Source organism: Brachyhypopomus gauderio, chromosome 9, assembly GCF_052324685.1.
Source record: "Brachyhypopomus gauderio isolate BG-103 chromosome 9, BGAUD_0.2, whole genome shotgun sequence".
Lineage (NCBI taxonomy): Eukaryota > Metazoa > Chordata > Actinopteri > Gymnotiformes > Hypopomidae > Brachyhypopomus > Brachyhypopomus gauderio.
Genome location: NC_135219.1, coordinates 20,650,498 through 20,673,952, shown reverse-complemented (window position 1 = coordinate 20,673,952; position 23,455 = coordinate 20,650,498). Strand labels below are relative to the sequence as shown.

The window sequence follows — 23,455 nt, the reverse complement described above, 5'->3', positions numbered from 1 at the left end:
ACTTTAAAAAAATTGTATATGGGACTTTCTTAAGTCTGATTGGATTTTTCACACCTAGATTGAGTCAGCAAAATAAATGAGGCTTCACCACTGACACTCTGAAATGGGTTGTGGGTGATGAATAGGGTTGTAAAAGGTGGCTGGTGGCAACAGCTGTTGTCTTCAACATCCCAACCAGTTGTAGCATAGCACTGTGTGGCTTCCAACCATGTCTTCCAACTGAACATTTCAAATACTATGTTATATCAGTGTTGTGCTTAGCCAGTTTAGCTGTACAGTTTCAGAACAGTCACTGGAATCCACTGAACAATGATCAGTCCACTCACAGTGTAATAGAATGAGGCTGCCTTGTCACAGATGGGGCATAAAAGCAGGGGTTGCATTCAGTCATGTGTCTTTGTATGTATGTGGGTTATGCTGTGTGGGTTCATGTGCACAAAAGTAGGCCTGTATAATCCTTAGCCCATAGGTTTGTGTGTGTGTGTGTGTGTGTGTGTGTGTGTGTGTGTGTGTGTGAGAGAGAGAGAGAGAGAGAGAGAGAGAGAGAGAGAGAGAGCGAGCGAGCATTGATTTTCTGACAAACGTGTACATGCAGACTAATAGCGTAACTAAAAAAAACTATTTTAAAAATCTTATTATTATATTAATCTCTTTCATAAGGTAAATACCGTTGCTAATTCGTAAATTAATTCGGTATCATGAGAAACACTACATGGACAATGGAGAAAACACCAGGTAAAAAGAGTCTTTGGAAGCAATCGTGAAAATGCCCATAAGGAATTTCGATTCCGCTCCTGAATGAGACAGGGGACTGGGTTTATACGTCATATGTTATAATGGTATGGTCCAACGCACTGTTGACGTAATGCCAAAATGTAATATCTTCATGCCTTTTATGCATGCTAATTCTGATTTGTATCCATTAATGTGTGATTTTAAAATTATTTATTAAAGTCCAGCGTGTTTGTCACATAAGGACTTTGCGATTGGAATGTCTGTTGACTTGCATAAGGACTGACAGGTCTTTCTCCGTAGGCGATTCATCCCGGGTTAAACGTCTTCAGCACGCGTGCATATAGACAGCTCCAGCAAATATTCACAGCTGCAAAATAATAATAATCTGGGTAGCAATTAGGAAACGGTACGCTACGAATGCTCAGAACTAGGGTAGAGAATTTAGGGAAACGCGATGCCTGGTTGCACCGAGCAGGTGTTAAGGATGACATGAATAGCGAGTGGTCACTTCCCCCTCCTCCGCCATGTGACGACGGACGGACTGACTCTATCACCGGAGCCCTGGTTTTAAGTCACTTTCACCAGCAACAAAGCGGCAACAGCAACACTGACGCAAGCCATCCGCCACAGCACCAGAACCGTACGGCGACGTGAACCTGGGACCGCAACCGAGACCTTACTGGTACCGGAACATACAGGATGGGAATCAGCTGCTGGGAGAGACAGGCACCTGCGATCGATCCTTTTTTCCTGATGAAGCTTTGACTTGATTTTTTCTTCATATCTGTTACTGCTTGGCCAACATTTGAGATGCACGCTAAATGGAGACTTATGACAAGAGTTGCTGCAGGGTGCCGCATTGCATGGGCGCTTCATGGTAGGATAGTGTAGCTTCATGTTGTTTTATTCCATGGTGATGCTACATTTTTAGATCTTTCGGGTGGGGAAGGATGAATGACCGTCTGCTGTTTTAACGTATTTTGTGTTAAGGTACTAACGTCGTGTTCAAAGCTTCCTATTTCATCATTCTCATGCAATTACGACTTTGGACCACCGGAGCCATAGACGGGGCTGTTTCAATCGATGAGAACGACCGGGTGAATGTACGCAAACTAATTTCATCAAGAAAACAGTCAGATTTCTTCATTACAGGTAAAGCCATAGCGGCTCGGTTCGGGAAGTAGACCGGTACAGCCTACAGGAAACCACAGTGCGTTGGTAGCTTACTCAGGACGGTCTCTGAAGTCCGGTTTAAATTCGACAGACCCACAGAGAGGAGCATTAGTGACGCATTTATAGGTACCGCTTGGTCCTGTCTTTTGTGGCCCACGTTCTCTCGCTTCTCCATACGCATACGTACTGGTACACGGAGGACAATGACTCATTTGCAGGCAGGCCTTTCTCCAGAAACACTGGAAAAGGCCAAGGTGGAGCTGAAGGAGAACCCCGACACTTTACATCAGGACATACAGGAGGTTAGGGACATGATCATCACTCGTCCAGACATTGGCTTTCTCAGGACAGACGACGCCTTCATCCTCCGCTTTCTCAGAGCGCGGAAATTTAACCATTTCGAGGCTTTCCGTCTCTTGGCCCAATATTTCGAGTACAGACAACAGAACCTGGATATGTTCAAAAACTTAAAGGCTACCGACCCGGGCATCAAACAGGCTCTGAAGGACGGATTTCCAGGAGTTCTGTCGAACTTGGATAGATACGGCAGGAAAATACTGGTTCTGTTCGCTGCGAACTGGGATCAAAGCAGGTAATATTGGATTTTCGCTAATTGTGAGTAACGGTGCGTGTCATTCGGTGCTGTCCTTCAGTAGCTACCGACACACCGTAATTCATGCTTGACATTTCTCCCCGAGCCTGACGTGTCAAGTTGTGACACTTCCATAGTTTTACAAATTTTAATAGACACTTTATCATAGGCATATCTTTAATAACACACATGTGACATGAGTACGTTTAGAGGGATTTATAGTTTTGGAAACGTGCGTGAGTCTGAACGAATAACATATAAATGTTTATATTTAGTGACATTTAACATTGAATGAGTTCATTAACACAAGTAGACCATACTGTTGTGTGTACTTGGATGAATAGTGAACATTTGTAGCTATTCGCCACAATGAAATCTAATGAATCTCAGCTAATTAGACTCAGAAGTGCACACAATGCCTCAGTCAATTTCCAAAGGTCTTTGAATACTAGCCAGTCACACCACTACCTCAGAGGGCAGTAGAGCCATTTGCAGTGGCTCACTAAAACGTGTGACAAACCCCAAAGAGAGTAAAGATGTACCTCCATTAGCTTGATTAATTTATGCACATCTAAAATTACTTCAGTTTTTTTCTTACATTTTTATACATTTCTTTATCAAATGTAATATAGGCATGTTCAGAAACCTGTCTTGGTCGTGTGAAATTTGTCTGTGTTTCAGAATGATAGACAAAATAAGAGGATGCTGTGCTGGTCAATTTTACACAAAAAGTGTAGAGAAATCAACACCTTTCCACACTAGGAGAGTCAATGTACCCCGTCTTCAAACTGGGGCCAAGGTGGGTTTATTTACTCCAAAAATACTTCATCTGTTTTTAGATACACATTTGTGGACATACTGCGGGCAATTTTGTTGTCACTGGAAGCGATGATTGAAGACCCGGAACTGCAAGTCAATGGTTTTGTGCTGATCATCGACTGGAGTAACTTCACGTTCAAGCAGGCTTCCAAACTCACACCAAGCATGTTGAGGCTGGCCATCGAAGGCCTACAGGTAACATTACACACATCTCAGACATTAGCTGTCACACTTCACACTGCCATCACACTGTCGGTTAGGTAGCACATTCGAATATCATACGTTGATTTCTTTAACTGCTCTGAAATTTGTGGCAAAATTATAATATCCCTTCTTAAAAGTGCAGGCGGTAGAAAGTTTCTGGACAATACTCTTTAAGATGCCTGTGCAGGCCTGCTACTTATATTGTCATATTTATTGCCATAGCGCTTGTCATTATTCATAAAGCTGCTTTCTGAAAGTTCATCAGGTGACCATCCCAATGGCATCTTCAGACAAGGAGGCCGTGTAAGTAGTGGGCTTATCGTCCAATCAGAAATGAGTAGCTGCCAAATACATGTAGAATTGACCACAATGTGGACTGAAGCAAAACTCAGAGAGTTGCATGTCATGTGGCTACAGCAGGTCGGTTAAAGTCATAAGAAAGATGGATGTCATTTTAGTAACTTGCTCCTGGTCTTGAATCAGTGCATGCCCATTTGAACTGCAGAAACCCAATGAGCCTCTGAATTGTACGTCAGGTGTCTGCTTCACCTGCCGCACCGACCAAAAGCAGGTGCTCGGGGTCTGCTGGAATCTCCCTCGCAAGGAGCATTTGCTATTCTGTCTGTAAATTACACGAACAGGAGTTGACCTTATGCTCGGAGACTCTAAAACACAGCCCGCATAGCAATTAAGAAGGTGCCCTCCACCACGATCATCACTCATCTCTGCTGCGTAGCTCCAACCGTTTCTCCCATCGGAGTGTGTCGGCTCGCGCCTTTCGCTTTCAGAGTTGTTGTTACAGTGCAGGAATTCTGTTAGTCAGGGGCGATTTTAGGATCTGGTCTTTAGGGGTGCCCAGCCCCCAGTGCTCACAGAGGCACAATACCAAAGTATTGCGCAGGTGCAGAGCAAGGTTTTTGCATAATATAATATTTAAAAAATGTGTTGAGCCAGGGGGTGCTGAGCAACTTCACGGTGGTGCTCTAGCACCACTAAAAATACCCTAGCCTCGCCCCTGCTGTTAGTTATAGCTAGTGAATGCACGGCGTAGCAGTACGTGAAAGATCTCAGGTGCGGTGACCTGGGTTTAAGTCCTGTTGCTGGCATGTGGCGTCTGTGGCTGAGTGTGTAGCTGTGTTTTCATTGGGATGGAAAATGGCAGCGAATGAACTGATTATATGGTTGCATAGCACAGTGCGTAGTGTTTTGCTCTGAGTTCACTAGAGTGGGCCTACATGCAACCATCACTAAAAACACTGCATAGCCGACAGTTGGGAAAGATTCACTTGCATTAATATGCGTTCATTTACCTTGATGGTCTCACTGATGTGATAGTGGAGAGACTGAAATGGAAATTTGTCTATAATTAAATTGATATCTTTAATTAGTTTTTTATTTTACTGTAATTTAATTCTGATATATAACAAGGGCTGGATTTACAGTAATGCCTTTATCTTTATTACTGGGAACATTTTTAATAACCTTATAATTTCCAACTTTTCTGACCAATCTACCAATTTTAGCTATTTTGCAATGTAACAACGGTATGGTGCTGTGTTTTAAGTCTTGACTATCCAGCTGGTGTACGGTGGTGGTCCATTCTTGGTCCTGCGTGGAAAGCTCAGCCCTGACGCCTCACGCAAGCAGGCGGCGTGGAGCGAGACCTGTCGGCTTGATATGAAAGCGAGCCAACATTCCGGGGCCTCTTCAGACAGATTAGCGGATGAATAATTGATCGTGGTCATTAGCATCTCGCCTCCGGACCGTGCTGGATCGCCAAGCGAACGGGACCGCGCTTTTGTGGCCGTTTAATAGAAAAACAAGAGCTGTGCGTGGAAAAGACGCCTGTAGCTCGTTAGTCAAATCGAATGCTCAACGGTTAACGTCTGCAAGTATACTTGTTTGCACGTGTTCGAGCGTCACTGAAGGTTTCACACCATTTAACGTCCAGCGTTTGAACTCTTAACACTTTAACGCTACAGTGCGGGCCTCGGCCCTGCTGCGCCTGTGTGACGCTCGAAAGGTCGCGCGAGGCATCTGCGCGAGCCCCTCCCGCGTGCGCTCGAGGCAGGCGGGTCTGCTCTGATTCCGTCTGAACGCTGCATTTCATACGCGTGCTTGATTATGGGCGGAGGTATTACACACTTCACCCTTAAGCTGTGGCATCACGTTGGGTCCATTTACATGCATTTACATGTTAACTTGCAAGTGCTAATGCCAGCTAGCAGCTATACAGAGAGGCAGAGAGAGGGAGAAACCTGCATCTGTGCATTTGTTGATTTTCTGTTTAGTGGATAGTGCAAAGAACCATGTACAATCCAGTATATTAGTGTGACAAAGCAGATAAGCTGTATATTCAGACCCCGTGGGGAAAACTCCTGTGTACCACAAGGTTTTGTCGGTCTGATAATTTGAAGTGAAAGTTCAATATTTTTCACAGTTAATGACTCTTTCTTATCTTTCTTATTAGCCACACTAAGATTTTTATTTTCACTTTGCAGTGCATTTTGAAAATCCTTCCCTTAAAGATGCAAGTTGTTTCTTTTCTTTTGTTGAGTTTTCCTTTTTTCAGTGTACGGTAGTTGAAACTCATGATTGCTTTCGTTGACAGGGTCCTTCCATATGCACACCCACGTCTGAATCTATTGTGTCATCCAACATCCACCAATGGCAGCGCAGCTCTGTGGCAGGGCTGTCTGTCTCTTTTGAAGTCTATATTTAACTTAGTAGAAGCAGAACTAGTATAGTAGGAGGATCTGTAAGGACATTGAAGGAGAATAATCAAAGACACAGTAATGGAGCTATGAAGCTTCCAATGCATTTAGTACACCGAGGCTAGTCACAGTAGTTTTTAAGGTAATGATGCTAATTTTGGGGTTTTGTGGCTCCCACGGATTCCACGGATGTCTATTCCTTAATCTCATAAACATAAAATAATAATAATAAAAAAAAACATTTGCGAAAACTTTCAGGTAGGAAAAATGTTTCGGTTGGCAAAATGTTGAACGTGTAGTTTTCGTGTTTTAAAGGGTCCTTGGAGAGGCCAGAATGCTGACTCTTTAGGGTCGCGTTTTTAAAAGGGTTTCGGCACAAACGGGGGCCCAAAGAAAGCACTTGATGCGGGCGTAGAAAATGGCTGTTCTTCACCAGAGCGGCGAGGCGGCGTGGTCCCCAGCTGAAGGGAGGACGGCGAGCGTGAGCACGTCTCTCTCGGTCCTCTATGTTACCGCAGCCCTCTGTTGTTTCTTTCTGTGTCTTGGACTTGCCTTTTGTCTCTCTTATTCTTGAGAAATAACCCACGCTTGGCAGCCAATCACAGCGGACCGATCTTCCTCATCCCACCCCATGCCGAGTTTCCCTGGCAACCTGTCCAACCGCCATGCTATGCACCCTCCAGATGGGCTGTGCTCACAGAAAGACACACACTCATGTCACTCAGCCACCATGACTCTGTGTGTGTGTGCATGCATGTGTGTGTGTGTGTGTGTGTGTGTGTGTGTGTGTGTGTGTGTGTGTGTGTGTGTGTGTGTGTGTGTATGTGTGTGTGTTGTGATTTAGGTTTATATATGAGGTTTTGGAATGCGTGTGTGAAAGAGCGTTAGGTCTGACAGAGGATATTAGAATCTGCTCTCTAACCAAGTGTTGTCAGGTAATTCACACAGCATTGCTTGTCTTTTCCTGGAAATGCACGGAGGTTTAAAAGGTTTAACTGCTACAGGTCTAATAATACTGAATGACATCACCATTTCAGTCACCGTGGATGATAAAACCTTACTCAGCATTTACATACATACTAGAGCTTAACTGATGCACTTTTCTGAAAATTCATCAAGAAATTAATGAGATTTGAAGCTAGCAGTTGACTTTATGAATAAATAATGAAGGAGACTCGAGCCGTGTATCCGCATCGATTTAAACAATCACAATCTTTTCAAGTCTGTATGATGTTACGGATCGATTCCGATGGCCAGAGTGACGGGGCTTTCATGGCCGTTCCAAAAATAGGTCGTCGGGCCACTTGCCTCCTGATGACCGCGTTATCAAATCTGCACGACATTATTGGATGAGAGCAGCCAGAGATGAAAAAAAAAACCAGGTCTTAGTGGAACAGCAGCTGGGTTGCCTGTTACATCCAAATCTTTACCACAAAATCTGCTGATTCCTTTAATAAAGCCTGTATGTTCTGACTGGCAACCTTTATGCCCGTGTATATGCACAGTGAAGTTCATAATCTTTGTGCAAAGGACAGGGGGCGTATGCAATATTTATTGGGCAGCGGTGGTTTTCTTAGTGCAAACACAGGACGGAGGGAGTGGAAGACAGAGACCGTTCCGGGGGGGATGTCGGAGACCCTGCTGTGCTGGAGCAGTTTACACTAGAGACAAGGCTGCCTTTCTCACTGTGGCCGATGTGAAGGTGCCGCTACAGCACAAAGCCCCAGACCACGTCGCTGTGGACGAGAGGCAGGAGTTGGGGCAGTTGTTTGGCTGGCTAGGGGAAAGTAGGCCTTCTTCATAGTTCTACCTTCCGGGTACACTGAAAACCACTTCAGCCCAGCTTCAGTTACGTTGCCCAAGCTTCTGCGTTCTTAGTGGCTACTTGGTTCTTGGGAACATCTGTGCAGATGTGTGTGACTAGTCTGGGACAGCTGTGTTTGGCTTGTAGAGTGGACTAGAGTTTGTGTTTGAGACATCTGTATGGCTTGTCTCGAAAGGCTTGCTCCAGATACGGACTTAGTGACATGTGTGGCTACATCGGCTGGCGTGCTATTAGTGGAGGGAGCTGTTGAAGTATGCATTGACTCGTGTGCATTATTTGGTACAGGAACGGTGCTAAAGGGCTAACCTCTCCACGGGGCTACGGCTGTCAACAGACCCACAGCGTATGGGTGGTTTTCTAAGAGTTACCTCAGTGGAGTTCCCTCTCGCTCAATCAATAGGTCCTGACATGATGGGACTGTCAGTCACTAGCCAAATGAAGCGGGGGATGTGTGTGTGTGTGTGTGTGTGTGTGGGGGGGGGGGGGGGGGGGGGGGGGGGGGGTGGAGGCTGGGGTGGAAAAGGATGGAGGCATCATATAGAGCAAAACAAACGACGTGAAGCTGTCACAGCCTGTCATGTAAAATGCATGTGTCCTGGCTCTGGGACTCCGACCGACCGCACTGCTTTCTTCTCTGGTCCAAATTCGATGGACTCACTCCATGAAAGCAGCCCGGTGGCCTGGTGCTCCTCCAGTCATTAATGAGAAAGAGCATCCATGCTTTATAAATGTAGCTCTGCTTCCTAGAACTCCCATTTCACCTGATATAATAAAAACCTAGCCATGAGCGATAGCTCCAAGCAGGCTAGGTATAGCCCGTGAGAATAAGGGGTGAAATCATAGCATTAGAATTATGCCTTAATTTGGCTTGAGAATCTGGCATTAATGTATGTATTAACGACCCTATAAAATTAGATCCCATTTTCACACCACTGGTTGAAACTAGATTCCATTTTTGTTGTGATACGGGATCTGATCAAACAGAAATACTGTAGTATAACTTGAAATAAGAGTTGTGTTGTGATGTTCTCAAATGACCTTCACAAAATAGATGCGCCATAACTGCTGTGGACCAAACACGCCATATTTGAATGTTTTTATATGAACCACGATATAGTTTTGGAAGTGCTGAGTGCTTCTGTATTCCTAAGCAACAGATGAACATCTAATTTACTGAATATAAGTTCCTATAAACAATAACAGCCTGGCATAACACAGCAAGCACGTCCATCTGTTCATGTTCAGTTCTAGTGTGTGATACTCTTATAATGCCATATTCTAGACAACAACAAACGGGAGGCCTCCCAGATGATTGGCTCCACCGTGGGCCAATCAAACAGAGCTCTGTGTGTGTTCCCTCTCCACCTCCCTCCCCTTTTCCTTTCCTTTTTTGTCTTTGGTGCCTCGGTGCTGTGGATCAATCAAACCTCAGTGGCTCACGCAAGAGGAAGAGACAACCGTCACGTATTCCGGCCTTTATCTCTTATATCTATCGCGGTCCTCACGTTTGCCAGTCTGAATGGTGGAATCGCAGGGGTCGGGATCAGCTCAGGCCTACGGCTGCGCTGATTGGTTATTTCTCCATGCCCCTCCCCTCGAGGCTAGGACAGGCTTCATGCCCTCACCCCACTCGACATCAGCAGGGGCTGCATTTGATCCGGAGCCAGGGCCCCCCCTCCAGGGAGCCTCCACCCTGATGACAGACGTAGCCCATGCTCCACCCGCGGTCTAGCCCCGCCCTCAGGCTCAGGACCCGGGCAGTGCAGAGCAGTTTAGTCACTGCCTCAGGTCCTCTGTCTTTGGAGTGCCACCTCAAAAGAGATAAAACCACAAAAATTTCATTTTTGGCAAACTGGGTGTGCCCCCCTCCCCTTTTTTTTTTCTTACATTACATATTATATAGTAACTGTCTCTGAAACTCTATGGTTAAACAGTAGGTGGCTTCTTTTTTTCAAAGATTGAGATCAAGCTTTTTACAATCAAAAAATCTCAAAGTTAGGATTAATCAAGGCACATCTGGGGACTGTTCAAGTTAGGCTTAAAAGGGAGAAGCTGTTCACATCAGATTAGAGAATGAATCGTTTGGAGACATTATCAACCTCTGACAGGTAGGCGGTTATTCATCTCTTGGGATGAATCCTTCATAATCCTTTATAATTTGGTACTAGGCATGAAGGTACTCAAAACCTCCACTAATGTGTCACGTGTCAACACCATTTTCCTCTGAGTGCCTGAGGGAAACATGGGAATTCTGGCACTGAATCTGACTTGTTCCTTTTTTAGTGTCCATTATACATTACATTTTTATATACTCTCTAATATAAACAGCAGTGTAATTAAATGTATTTATTCTGTGAATGTAATGGTAAGTGAATATTTTAATCATTAATAATTGGGGGAGGGTCATTCATTTTTGTGTTCTTATATTTACAGGATAGCTTTCCAGCAAGGTTTGGAGGGATTCATTTTGTTAACCAGCCCTGGTACATCCATGCTCTCTACACGGTCATCCGGCCCTTCCTGAAGGACAAAACAAGAAAAAGGGTGGGTGACAGAGAGAGAGAGAGAGAGAGAGAGAGAGAGCACTAATCAGATTAGCACAGACATCAATAACCTGATAGAATGTGGCTAGATAAGAGCCAGTAGGACTGCAGATAAGCTTTAACTGTTTGATTTCCTGTTGTGTGGCCGGGGCAGATCTTCATGCATGGGAACAACCTGAACAGCCTACACCAGCTGATCGTGCCCGAGATCCTGCCCTCGGAGCTGGGGGGCATGCTGCCACCCTACGACATGGGCACGTGGGCCCGGACACTGCTGGACCACGCCTACGACGAGGAGACGGACTACTGCCCCGAGTCCTACACCCTCTCGGTCAAAGACCTGGAGAAAGATCTCTCTCCCAAATCAATGAAGAGGTCAGTGCACCCCCCCCCCCCCCCCCCCAACTCCCACATATGTGACGTGTGTTTATGTGATGAGTATGCATATTTGATTAGCCTTTATGTATTGTTCATGCTGTTATGAAATTAAAACTGAATCCTCAAACTGATTTGCACTGTGTTGCCGAGGATGTGAAATCATTATAATGTGCACACATTACAAAATGTGGTGTGGTGTGTGTGTGTGTGTGTGCGCGTGTGTGTTTCTTCTTCATTAAAAGTGCTTCAAGGTTTCCATTATGTGAGGTTATTTTGAGGTTATAACGCTCACAGAGAAATTATGATTAATGAGAGACGTAGGGACTGGAGTTTAACATTAAGCAAAAGCAGTTACACTGACTCATGGGGTGGCGGGCTATAGAAACCCAGAACCTGTTCGGTCCATGGCTTCCTTTCTTTTGAATCATCCAGGGGTTCTGAGTAATCACCTCACTGACTCTCTGGCTATGAACGTGAATGAGATCCCTCAAAAATTCTCACCACTCCTTACATTTATAAGTATTTACTACAATTTAATGCTCACAAGCCAATACTGTGTATTAATGATTTAATATTGACAAATCTGTCAATGTTTCTTATTTCTCCTTGGTAGAGGTAGATGGCAGATGGTTAAGTTATATTAACGAGACTGAAAGTGTCAGTTTGTGGTCTTAACATGCTGTCTTGAGGATCAGGGCTGGTCGGGTCCTGACATCAGCATTAGACAGGTAAAGGTGTTTCTGTGAGACCCCCTCAGTGTGTGACAGGCTGGGCCTGCACGCTGACCTTCGGAGCAGGAACAGACCCAATGGAGCTTCACCCCTGGCTTCAGTCTGCCTCTCGCACTACCCCCCCCCCCCCCCCCCCCCCCCCCCCCCCTTCCGCGTGCAGCACCACGGACAGCTCCGTGATGAAAAGGCGTGTTGACTTGTGCGAGATGGCGTGGCACCACGCCGGGCACAGTGGCTCCAGCCGCGTGTGTCCATCGCAGCCTCGTGGTGCGACTCCTGTTCTTTCCGGTCCTGTATCATCCAGCAGATCTCCGTCCTGCCCACAGACATCTCCGCCTCCACAGCCGCTGACCGAATAGATTACGCAGGCTCGCGTTTTTGATTTGATTGATTTCGTCAAGGCCCACATTGTGTTTCTTACTAATCCTCCTCTTGCATAACAGTGTTGCAGATAATTCGTTAATTCCTAATATCTGCTCCTAAACTGCCCACCTCTTCCACAAGTCGTCAAATGCTGCGTTAGTCGCAGTAATTATCCACACGCACATCCAGTCGTCTGCTCTTAGATGGTCATGGGGACATTTTATAAGCATCGTCTCGTCCCCTCTCCGCTAAAGTTGCAGCGTGCGGTACACCACTGTGAAATTTGTCCCACGAGACGCCGAAAATATAAAGCCGAGGTACTCGAGGTGGCGTGGAGCGGAGAGGTGGTGGAACGCAAGAGCACTTTGGGGGGGGAAACACATCTGTTAACACGAGCGAGCGAACAAAAGAGAAAAGAGCGACTTCAGAGAAGAGCGGCGAGCAGCCGTAGCGAGGCTGGTGTCTCCGGCGAGGACGTGAACGTGACGTCGTGCAGACAGGTTCCTGTGGGCTTGAGGACGTTAGCATGAGACGGGTGTGAGTGGTTCTGACAAATAACAAAGGGGTTGAGAGTGTGGTGCGCGTAACTTTGGCTGGACCGTGACCCTCGCAGTGATTTTTGAGCTTCTGCAGATTCTTGCCCTGATTTTGACTCGGACACGTGGACACATCGTCTGTTGATTTTTATGAATTGCTTAGCGATTACTTAAAAGTGCAAAGGGTTCAAGTTTAAGGGGCCAAAGTTGAGTATAAAGGGTATAAGTTGAGTATAAAGGGTATAAAGGGTCATGTGTTTTTAGGAGGTTTTTACTATTTGCATCATCGGTTTTTGTCATAAAAAGTGAAATGTGTTCTGTTTGTTTCATTGGACTGTCATGATGTTACAAGTCACCAGAATCATCCATATAAATGCATCTGTCACAGTGAACTGGCCCAGATTTGCGCGTGATGAATGGTAGCATGCTGTCCCAAAAGCTGCTTATGCCTCTGCTTGGTAAATTATATCTAAACTAGGCCAACGCCGCGTCCTGTGCTGACGGCTTTTTTGTACTAAATGACCCTTCCTGGCTCAATCAGCAGATGACACACTAATTGGAAACACGCAGCACAGCACATGTTAATGATGAAATGCTTACTTATTACATTTCATACTGCTTCCCCCCATATACGCGTCTGTTGTAGCGCGTGTGATTTCTGGGCCTTGTTCGCTTCCACCGAGCGCAGAGGGAGAAACGGAGCCGTCGGTGCCGGCTAGCGTACCGCACCCCCTCTCAGCCCGGTCCTGTTTTATTCATGCGTGCAGGTCCCAGTCGGTGGTGGAGCCCGGAGTGCTGAAACGGGCCGAGAAGGTGAAGAGCGAGGAGGACAACACGCAGCCGCTACTCTCGCTGGACTAACGGCTCCGAGCTCCTCGAACATTAACGCCCGGACGCGGGCGACGAGGGCGATGCGGGCGACGAGGGCGATGCGGGCGACGAGGGTGTGCGGCTCCCTCGACCGGAGGAGGAAATGTACAAAGAAAAAAAAACAACACGTTCAAGGGGAGAAAGAGAAGGAAGATGTGGAGAGCCACCCCCACCCCCTTCCGAAATTTAAGGGGAGGGGCAGGGGGAGGAGTCATACGTTCAGAGCGAAGACCTCAAAGGAAGAATTCCATATGTAATTGTTAAGTGCCAATTTAAGTCTGTAAATACATGTCAGATCTAAGCTTAGGATGTGGGGAAGTAATCGTGACACGAACACATGTAAAGGCCGCTGTGAATATTCTGTACGTGCTTCTCGTAATGCGTTTGTGGAGAGCGCTGTTGTAGGAGACTGGCGGGGGGGCGGGGCAGGGGGGCGTGGCTTTTGGTATTTCCAGTGTCCAAATCACCAAGTGCAGCTCAGGATTTACGATCGTGATTAGTACCTAAAAGAGCAAAGCATATGGCTTCTAACTGGCGTACGAGCATATGCTGCTTTCATTAGTGGAAATACCAAGCACCTATTGTTCAGGTCTTGGGCTTTCAAAAGCAAATACCCCTTTACACCACAGCATAGTGAATTATAGTTTTCTTTTTCTTTTTTAAGATGCTATTTCTGCATAGCCCGAGGTGTGTCAGGACAGCCCAGCGAGTATGGACTGGGGGTTGGTTGTTCACGTTTATTATAGTGACGGAAACTTCACCACATTTCCATCTTCATTTAGAGCTGAAGGCCTGCAATTAATTGAGGTCTTGACTAGTTATAATGCCTACTGTTCAAATCAATATGGAAATGATATTTCTTGAAATACATTGAAAGCATAATTATAGTGGCGTTGTACCAGGACAGCGTAATTTGTCGATATACCGAGAGCAGATGCAGCCAGAGCATTTTGCAGTCTGTGATCCTGTTTTTGGAGTTTGGAAAATCTTTCATAACTGACATAATTGGGTAATTTTGGATATGAACCATTAATTTATGGATGTTTATAAGGGGAATAAAGATAGGCATGATAGGATTTGGAGGGTACTGTGCTCAGAAGTGTATAGTTCAGTATTGTGAGGTAAAAGTCCTCCTCAGTATTTCATTCCACTTGTTTAGCTTTGCTAATTAGTTCAAGCCAGAAAGTAGAATTAATTAGTGAAAACAAGAGGGTGATACAAATTCAGGGCAGGACTTTTATTTTGTGAGCATAAACCTTTACACCTCCGACTGTGTTCAGCTTTCAGCCACAATAATGAAAGGTGCTGTGTCTAATTAGGCCTGCTAATGCTAGATGAGAAAAATGCCAGTGTGGAAGGATTTTAAAGGCTGAAAAATCTTATCCGGTGGATAATGGCTTTTAATCATCATTTGGCATTTCAAATGCGGTATCCATTTCGTATGCTTCCGACTTTTTTGCAGGTTTTAACAAACAAAAAACCACCGCATACCTTTTTGCAAGTTCACATAAGATAGCACACTGAAGAAGTATGTTTTAGGTCTAACTACTTTATTCCATTTTTGGTTCTAACATGTGAATTAGATGATCCACATTGTACTTTGTAGAAATTAACATTGCTATAAATTATTATCTGTTAATTTTAGGCAATTTTAGTAAACACATATAATGCTTACTGGAAATGGTTTGGCCTAACCATGTTGTCTATAGTAAAGCTTTGGCCATGTCTATAGTAGTTTCCAGATTGGGTGTTGATCTCTGGTTGGTCTTTGCAGACTGCCTCATTGAGTTCTTCATTTTGGCTCTAATGTGGTGTTTCCCAATCCTGGTCCTGTAAAAGCTTTGCAAAGCTTTTTCAAATTTTTGTATTTTTGTGCAAGCCTGAGATCACTTATTTCAAAGCTACAGGTCTGGGGTGGGTTTCCCGAAACGTTCGTAGCGCTAAGTACTTCGTAACCTCATATGAAACGTACAAGGTTAAGAAGTACTTAGCGCTACGAACGTTTCGGGAAACCCTCCCCTGTTCTGTATGATGTTCCTGAATGACAGTTGGATTGCACACGGCTCTTGTCATCGAGAAGAGCCGCACGTGTCGTCACGTTAACGTTTCCAGCATCACGTGTATCACTCCACGTATGAACATGGTCCACGTTCTCCTGTAATGTGAACCATACCACAGTTCGATTGGCGCTGTTCTTGGGTGATCTCACGTACAGTTTCTTGGTCTGCTCCTGAGTTTAAGAAAAGCTTTTACTTCAGCAATTTTTCGACACAATCCGTACTCTTCATGGACAGAACAAGGTGAAAGGCACCTTGGTGGGTTTTTTTTTTTTTTTTTGCTTCCAACACATCCCCAGACCTTACTCCACTCAGCCAATAAGCTAATTTAATAAACCCTTCACAATTCTAAAACGGAGCTCAGAACCACCCAGCGCAGGGTCATTCCTGGGCCAGGACTGGAAACAACGGTTCTGTCACACTGAATTTGGACAAGACAATTATTCCCCCCTCTGCCCTCCTAAAAACATTATTTTCTTCCTCCCCTGCTTGAAAGTACAAGTCACGATAAGGCTACAACCCCAAGATAGCACAGGGATTGTGCAGCACCTCTATTACGGAGGAATACATGTACGAGGTAAACAAGTAAATCGTCCTGGAGTACCACACCATTTTCCCTGATCTAATACAAAGTCTGAGGCCAGTTTGCATCCAAGATTTGCACCGTGATAAGCAGCAACCACTTGCAACTTGAATAAAAAAAGATTAAAAACCCAAGGCAGTTAGTATCAAAACAAGGAACTGAAATACTTTGTGGAAAACACCCACTTTGCACCATCTGATACGATGGTGAGCACCAGAGCTATCCATTTTAACCAATCAAAAACAAGCACAATCTAATCAACCAACGGGCAAAATCCCAGAATCTAAATTATTATGGGTTAATTCGAGGCTATTTTAAGAAACACAGGGTCCCTTGCTAGAAATGTATGGCAAACACATACAGAAAAAAGTCTCCATGCCTCGGTAACACTGAAGCAATTTGAACTCGTTGTAGATCTTAAATTTAAACTGGCCTTAAGACCGTGGAGCAGGGCGGTGTAGCCTGGTTTCTTTCATGATGTCTGTTCTGCAACACCCGTGACTCAGGCCCTGAAGGGCTCGATAATTATCTGATGAGTCCAGTCAGGTGGAGGGTTTAAGTTTATGCCGATAAACTGAGTGAAATAGCAGCACTGCAGGAATGTTCAACTTCAGCGCAGTGGTATTTCAGGACCAAGACTCTGATACACTTAATTAATGATTGTGTATTATGTGTTTGTGTTCAGATTATATGTACATGTAAGATAAGATAAATCGAGAACTTTCAAAGATCTTCATGTGGACAAAAGGTTAGAAGACAGCTTGGTGCAAGTTCAGTGCAGTAGAGTTTTAAGACAAAACTTACATAGGTTTAGAACTAGACAAGCCATGTGCATAAGTGTTTTTTGTACCTAAGTTTTCACATAAGACTTTCAAGGGCATATCTTAGACATGTAGTTTTATTTTTCTTTTTTTTCTGACCAAGTCTAGACTGGACAAGTCCCCTGTCAGACTTGGGAGTTTAAAAAAACAAACAGTAACACTTTGAATTCAACAAGCAAACATTGTTTTTTTGCTGCTCTGTGTTCTGCCAAAAGATTTCCTACAGCCAGTCTGTATTAGTTTCACGGTTTTTATAGAGTTGTGACTTGTAAAAAATGTAGAATTTGTTTACCAGCAAAGTGTTTGCAGTTGTTGGTCCTCAAACGGTGCTGTGGACTGAGCCGGGTTTGGGACGCTAGAATTACTGTCAGGACCAGTGTTTTAGGACATCGCTAATTTGTCCTTTGTACTTCGTCATGCAACATTGTGGACAGCCTTTTAAAAATATTTTTAAGCATTCGGAATGTTTTTCGAACTGTCGTCATGTTCACGCCTTGCTTTATATGAGCACATTCATGTACTGAGAACAGTGTATCACCACTACAACCAAAGCCACCCAACTGAATGAAACCAAGACGAAACCTTGCTATAGGAATATCTCAGTATTATTACAGTATTTCTTGATTATTCAAAGCATTTTTTCTTTTGTTGTTGATTTCTTTCGCATATCACTTTGATTGTATGTAATAATAATAACAATAATAATAATGAATAATAATAATAATAATAATAGAAATGAAAGGCCCCATACAGTATAAAGATATCAGAAAGATAACCATGTGTGATTGACAGGAATGTATTGAACAGGAGTAATTATGTGTATATGTCTTTATGAACATAATGCTGAAATAAGTTATGTAACTGAAACAGAACTATGAAAGATAGAACCAATAAATATTGATACACCTCGTTTAAACCGTGCCCATTTATTCATTTAAGCGTTCGGTCTCTGTTTTGTTTTATGTATTTGCATGTTGTTTATGCAAGCGTTGGTTATAAAACTTGGTTCTTTTCAGTGCAGTGCTTCAGAGCACTTATTCCGTATCATTATCTAAGAGCTCACAGAAGATGCAGTGCTGACCCAATACACATCGGGCCACACGTGTACATGGACAAATGACAGTATCTGGCTGTCGATAACGAGCCTTTGTCCCCCTGGGCCCTTTTTTCTTCTTGAAAAGGAGGCAGGTGACGTTTGAGTGCTGCACTAGTGCATGCTGGATCCTTCCTCTGTACCCCCTCACCCCGTGATGCCCATTCATGTTCTTGCTGATGCTTGTTACCCCCACCCCACCCCCACGCTCAACAGCATATGAGGGTCTACTGCATTATTTAGTGCAAGATTCCCTGGAATGTAGCATAGTGACTTCAGCACAGCAGCCATTGGTTCAGCTGCCCGGCGCATGCTAACAATCTACGCTAGCGGCACCTAGACTAATTAAGACGTGTTTGTCAAATTCGGGCCCGTCCCGCAGCGTCAGCTGTATTTCGGTATGCTACGCTTCTGCAAAGTGTGCCTGAGGGGAGACTGAGAACTCCAGTGCGTGTTTGGCTCGGGGCCAGCGAACATCCTTCATCAGTACGTTGACTGAATTCAACTCCAGGGCCTCTCGCTGCCTGCTGAGATCACGAGACGGCGGGGTTAATAGCAGAGTCACAGCCAAGATGCATACTGGAACCAGCAGCCTGCGTATTGTACAGATTGGTCTGGTCGACACCAGACACTCTCCCGTTGGAAGGGGACGAGGGGAGGTGGCCCTCAGGCTACCGCAACGCTGCTACTATTCCCATATTCACTGTGTCCACATATTATGCTACGAAAACACCTGGAACATGTAAAGTGGAACACTGAACATGTCACATGCAGATTAATAACATGGGTGATGCTGGTTTAAGTAGTAAAACAAGTAGAAAACATTACATACTTGATGTCATTTGTTAGAAGGTGAAGGGGAAAAGGGATTTTGTTGGATGTTTAAGAATAGAAGCACATTTCAAGGGAAAAGTGATAATATACGGACTATAATTACTTTAGAAATATCTGGATATCCTGTTAGAGATGCTTTAGACACCACAAGACATCATGTAAAATGAGAAACAATCTGTTTGACATTTGCTCCAAACACTTGTAGGTCAAGCTCAATATAGTACACGAAATGTTTTTGGAGCGGGAGGGGGCAGTGCTCACGTGGCTTCGAAAACACTGTTTATACGGAGAGGCAGTTCTGTGTTAAACATGCAGCACATTGCAGCAGTTCAATCCCCTGACTGACCCACATATCCGCACCCATCAGCAGATGTGGCCTGCTTGAGTCGCTCTCACATTCTGGGGTCCGGAGCCCGCACCTTGGCTAAGATAATGTTTATTTTGGCCGTGGAGAATTTGGCTTAAAATAGTGCCTTCCTTTTAATGGTGCTCTTAGTGAATGTGGGCTAAGTCAGGTGGTACGGCAGGGAAGTGGAGCTACACAGAGTCACAGTCAGTTCATCTGCTTCTGCCCAATAGGGGAAGAGATTTGATTCACATTAAAACCAGCATGAATAGCTGCACCATGGATGCCCAAGCAACAAGGATTAAAGTGCATCCTCTCTCTGCAAGGATGAACCTAATCTTTCCACTTGTGTTTATACATATATTATATACATATATATGTATGTATATACATACACTTGTATATACGTATACTTGTGTACTTGTGTGAGTGTATATATATATATATATATATATATATATATATATATATATATATATATATATATATATATATATATATTATAGAGAGAGAGAGAGAGAGAGAGAGAGAGAATTTAGGCAATTTTGACTATAATGTATGGCAAGATTTTTTATTATTTGTAAACATTAATTTAAATAATAAAAGATGCTTTTCAATATAACATTCAGAATGCAACACTGTAAAAGCACCCCCCACCTCCCTCCCCCCGCTGGCTGGCCCGTGTGCTGTGAGCTGTCAGGTTCACCCCTCCCTCCAGGACGCACTGTATGCAGAGGTACAAGTTTAAGCAAAGGCTTCCCGTAACATTTTCACTGTAATGAAATGCAAAAAAAAAAGAGAAAAGCTTTTGAATATGTATTGTAAAAAGAATACAGTTAGTATTAGTAAACAGCCTCAGAAATAGGGCATCGACAATGGTTCAAATGGGGAGAACTCTCAATTATGCATGACATCATTAGTCGTATAATTATTCGTATAATGACATCATTATTCGTTATTATTTGATGTTTTAAAGAAAACATGTCTTCTCATTCTTAAATATTTCCCAAATAAGCCAAGAATAAACAACAAAAAAGTCACTTATTTAAAATCCTCAGTAGTGGTAGGTCATATTCCCAGTTTTACATTACTAAGCCATTTAAAATAGATTCCTCGTGATTCATTGTTACCGCAGATCAGATCATCAAAGCACATTTCAAATCACAATGGCCAGGCTGTCCCAGACGGGTCCCTGGGTTCAGAAAGCACTGGCCTAAATGCATTCGCATTCTATAAGACATCAAGGAAGAAAGCAAGACCATAGAGAAATAAAGCCCAAGTCAGCAGAACCATGCAGGAGGAATAGTCAGTCTAGCAAGCTATAATAACCCTGGGGAGAAGCCTGTTTTGTTAGTGATGCATTTTTCTACTTTAATGACAAAATTATGTGACAATGTGCTATTTAATAGAAATATCTACAACACAACAGACTTGTCATGCAAAGGGGGGAAAAATCAATTACATGGGCAAAAATTAAATGTGCCCGCAAAATGACAATATTATGAGCAGCATGAATGGGCCTCCCCAACTCAATTTGTGGGGTGTCTTTTATTGAGAGTTGATGAGTCAGTACTTGTAATCAAGGTTACTTAATAGCATCATTCATTATTATCGTCACTCATTACCACACACACATTTGGATGTAACCGTTGTCCGTCAACAACACAAAGCTGTTGCACGTCTGGACACCGTGTCTCATAAAGCACATTTCCTCGGGACGTCTAACTCAAGGTCATCCCAGGATCCTCATAAACAGCGCAGTCAGAACAGGGCGTTTCTGAGGTCCACGGTTCTGATCTCAGCCACCCCGGAACAGCTGACCGCCCGTCGAGATCAAAGTCACGACCACGGGGCAATAAAACGGGGCAGAAAGCATGCGGTCCGTTCCCGCCGTGAGACTCGTTATGCGAATCACGTCTGCCCGCTCGTTCCTGATCCGTCCGGTTAAGGGTAATACCATTACGGCCCAGCTCCAGGTCCAGTGACCCTTCACTCGACAGAGATGAACGATCGATAGTTTGCATAAATGAATTCTTGAATAAGACAATGAAGGAAATCAAGTTAAATGCCAGTCCGGGAATATTTACCCACACGCTGTGAAAGCGGTGCGGCATTGGGACGGTGGTGCGTTTCGCATGCGTGTGTGAACAGGCATGGAGCGAGCGGGCCACCGTCTACAAATATCCATTGGTCATAATAAGAAAGTCAAAACACGTCCTTGCACCCTTATCCTTGTTTTGACACGATGTGCAGAATACACATTCGAAGATAAGATCTCTCCCTGTGCATGGGAGCATCTGGTGGCTAAATATTTCTTTCACCTTTCCACTTAAACAAACAAAAGAAGAGTTAACCACATAGGCTAAATGGGTTACAAAAGTTTAACACACACACATGCTCTTAGCATTCCGAGTTTAAGTTATCAGGTTTCGGCTATCAAATTAGGAGCATTAGTTGCTTGCTCTGTTTCAGTCAAGTCAAGGATTTCAAGTGTTTCTTCTTGGTAAACAACACGTTCTGTCTCGATATAGGCCTTCTGCGAATGCACATTAGTAGGAGATGCGTTATAGTGGCCAAGCAAGCCAACTCTTTCCCTAATCTTATTACACTAGGCCAAAGAAATTGACCTGGACCGAGACACAAGGCCCACGGGGCACAACAGGGACAAAAACACATTTACTGCAGTTTTCATAGGAGTCTCAAAACCTAGATGGCTATAAATAAGTAAATAAATAAATATTTAGAGCATGTAATGTTTAGAGCATGTATGTACGTTTCTGTGAAATATATTCTGTATTATGTTCAAAATAAAAGCAACAGAATTTTCCCCAAACTTCACAAATGTAAACAGATTTTATGAATACTGTACATTCTTACAGTTACATATTACAGTATATTCAAATACTTACTCAACCACAGTTCAAAATGTACATAAACAATAATTTTGTGAATAGATTTGTCCATGTAGACTTTGAGTGACTGTGCTCCTCTTGCTGTAATAGTGATTGTAATTGTTAAACTTATCCATAAAGGAAAAGGCTCTGAAACCCCTAACCTCACAAAAAGATGATCGCAATAAGGTTTGGGGTCTGTCTTGGGTGTTTAGTCTCGGTGTTTAGTCGTTTAGCTCTGAAGCTCTACTGTCAGAGGAGAGTCAAAAGTAGCTCAGGAGAGTAGCTCAGGAGAGAAGACCTCACAGAGTTGGGGGAGTGGCTTCTGGGCTACTGCCCCGCCCCCCGGGCCCTCTGCTCCAGGACACTGGCTCTCTGCTCCATCATGGCCCTCATCATGGCAGGGTTTATAGCAGGAGTCACAGCAGGAGATAATGGACGCAGTGGATACTGGCCAGACTTCCCTCCGACTAGCACACACTGGAAGTACGGAATCTTGCCTGTTGAACAGGGAAAAATACAGCTGATTTTTTCAAATACTCCTCCATAAGTATCAGTTTGCACAGTAGTCTTCATTAGGCTGCACTGTCAAATACATTTCCACATTAAAATGTAAATGGGATTCATGTGTTTGACAGTTCTTTTAGATTTTTGCTAATAGCTTTTGATATCCTTTCATGCCCTGTTACAAGCAGGTCTGGTATTAATTATCTAGAGATATTAAATTGAGTGTGTCCCGTTTATTTAGCATCTCAGCATCAACCAATAAAATATGCAGATTGGTGTAGGGGTGACAGGATGTTCCTGTGGCGGGATGCAGGATTTGGCGTCCCTGTGTAAAACAATAGGTGCCAACAGATGGTGGTCTTTCCCTGGAGGTCGCAGACAGCCACAGTTTGGGAAGGGTGCCTCAAGAAGTTCCCATAGAAATGGGATAAAACCGACCATTTGTACTTTGGTTAAATTAATGTGTTTGCTTGGCTTGTTGGGACTCATTTTGCAGCATGTTTTCTAGTGGGGAAGACGTTAAGATTAAGGGTTACATCACTTATTGGGAAAGTGAATTACTCTGCATGTAAATGTACTCTGTCGTCGACAGCATCAACCTGATTCTCATCGGCTAACCTGTTGTTTATATCTGCTCCCCAGATATGCTGGAGGGTATAAAAGGGAGAGGATTTTGGTGTGGACCCTTTCTTTTTATTCTCTTCATCTTCTATTGTTTTCTCCTTTTCTCTTTCTTCTTCTATTCTCTTTCTTCTTCTCCTATTCACTTTCTTCTTCTTTCTCTTTATTCTTCCTCTTCTATTGTTTCTTCTTCTATTCTCTTTCTTCTTCTCCTATTCA

General features: G+C 43.9%; 2 protein-coding genes across 10 annotated transcripts in view; one reads left to right on the top strand and one right to left on the bottom strand.

Annotated features, from left to right (window-relative positions):
• Window positions 1-886: 886 nt before the first annotated feature.
• On the top strand, window positions 887-17,854 carry clvs2 (clavesin 2). The gene is made up of 5 exons (XM_077017862.1): window positions 887-2,500; window positions 3,340-3,514; window positions 10,496-10,606; window positions 10,760-10,980; window positions 13,381-17,854. The coding sequence occupies exons 1-5, from the start codon at window positions 2,112-2,114 to the stop codon at window positions 13,472-13,474; spliced, it is 990 nt and encodes a 329-aa protein (XP_076873977.1). The 5' UTR covers window positions 887-2,111; the 3' UTR covers window positions 13,475-17,854.
• A 4,197-nt stretch (window positions 17,855-22,051) lies between these two features.
• Window positions 22,052-23,455, bottom strand: part of trdn (triadin) — a 35,093-nt gene continuing 33,689 nt past the window's right edge. For 8 of the 9 annotated variants that reach the window (XM_077017854.1, XM_077017855.1, XM_077017852.1 and 5 more), the window contains one exon: window positions 22,052-22,608. In XM_077017854.1, coding sequence (XP_076873969.1) covers window positions 22,439-22,608 — 170 coding nt within the window. In that variant the 3' untranslated portion in view covers window positions 22,052-22,438. The remainder of the gene's footprint in view (window positions 22,609-23,455) is intronic. The other variant, XM_077017860.1, reaches the window with a different exon arrangement.

What these genes read in the sequence shown, in the direction of transcription:
- clvs2 (XM_077017862.1), top strand. Translation starts at nt 2,112, where the DNA reads ATGACTCATTTGCAGGCAGGCCTTTCTCCAGAAACACTGGAAAAGGCC. An exon ending in GCGAACTGGGATCAAAGCAG is followed by an intron (nt 2,501 to 3,339) that starts GTAATATTGGAT and finishes ATCTGTTTTTAG; the next exon opens with ATACACATTTGTGGACATAC. An exon ending in TCTCCCAAATCAATGAAGAG is followed by an intron (nt 10,981 to 13,380) that starts GTCAGTGCACCC and finishes TCATGCGTGCAG; the next exon opens with GTCCCAGTCGGTGGTGGAGC.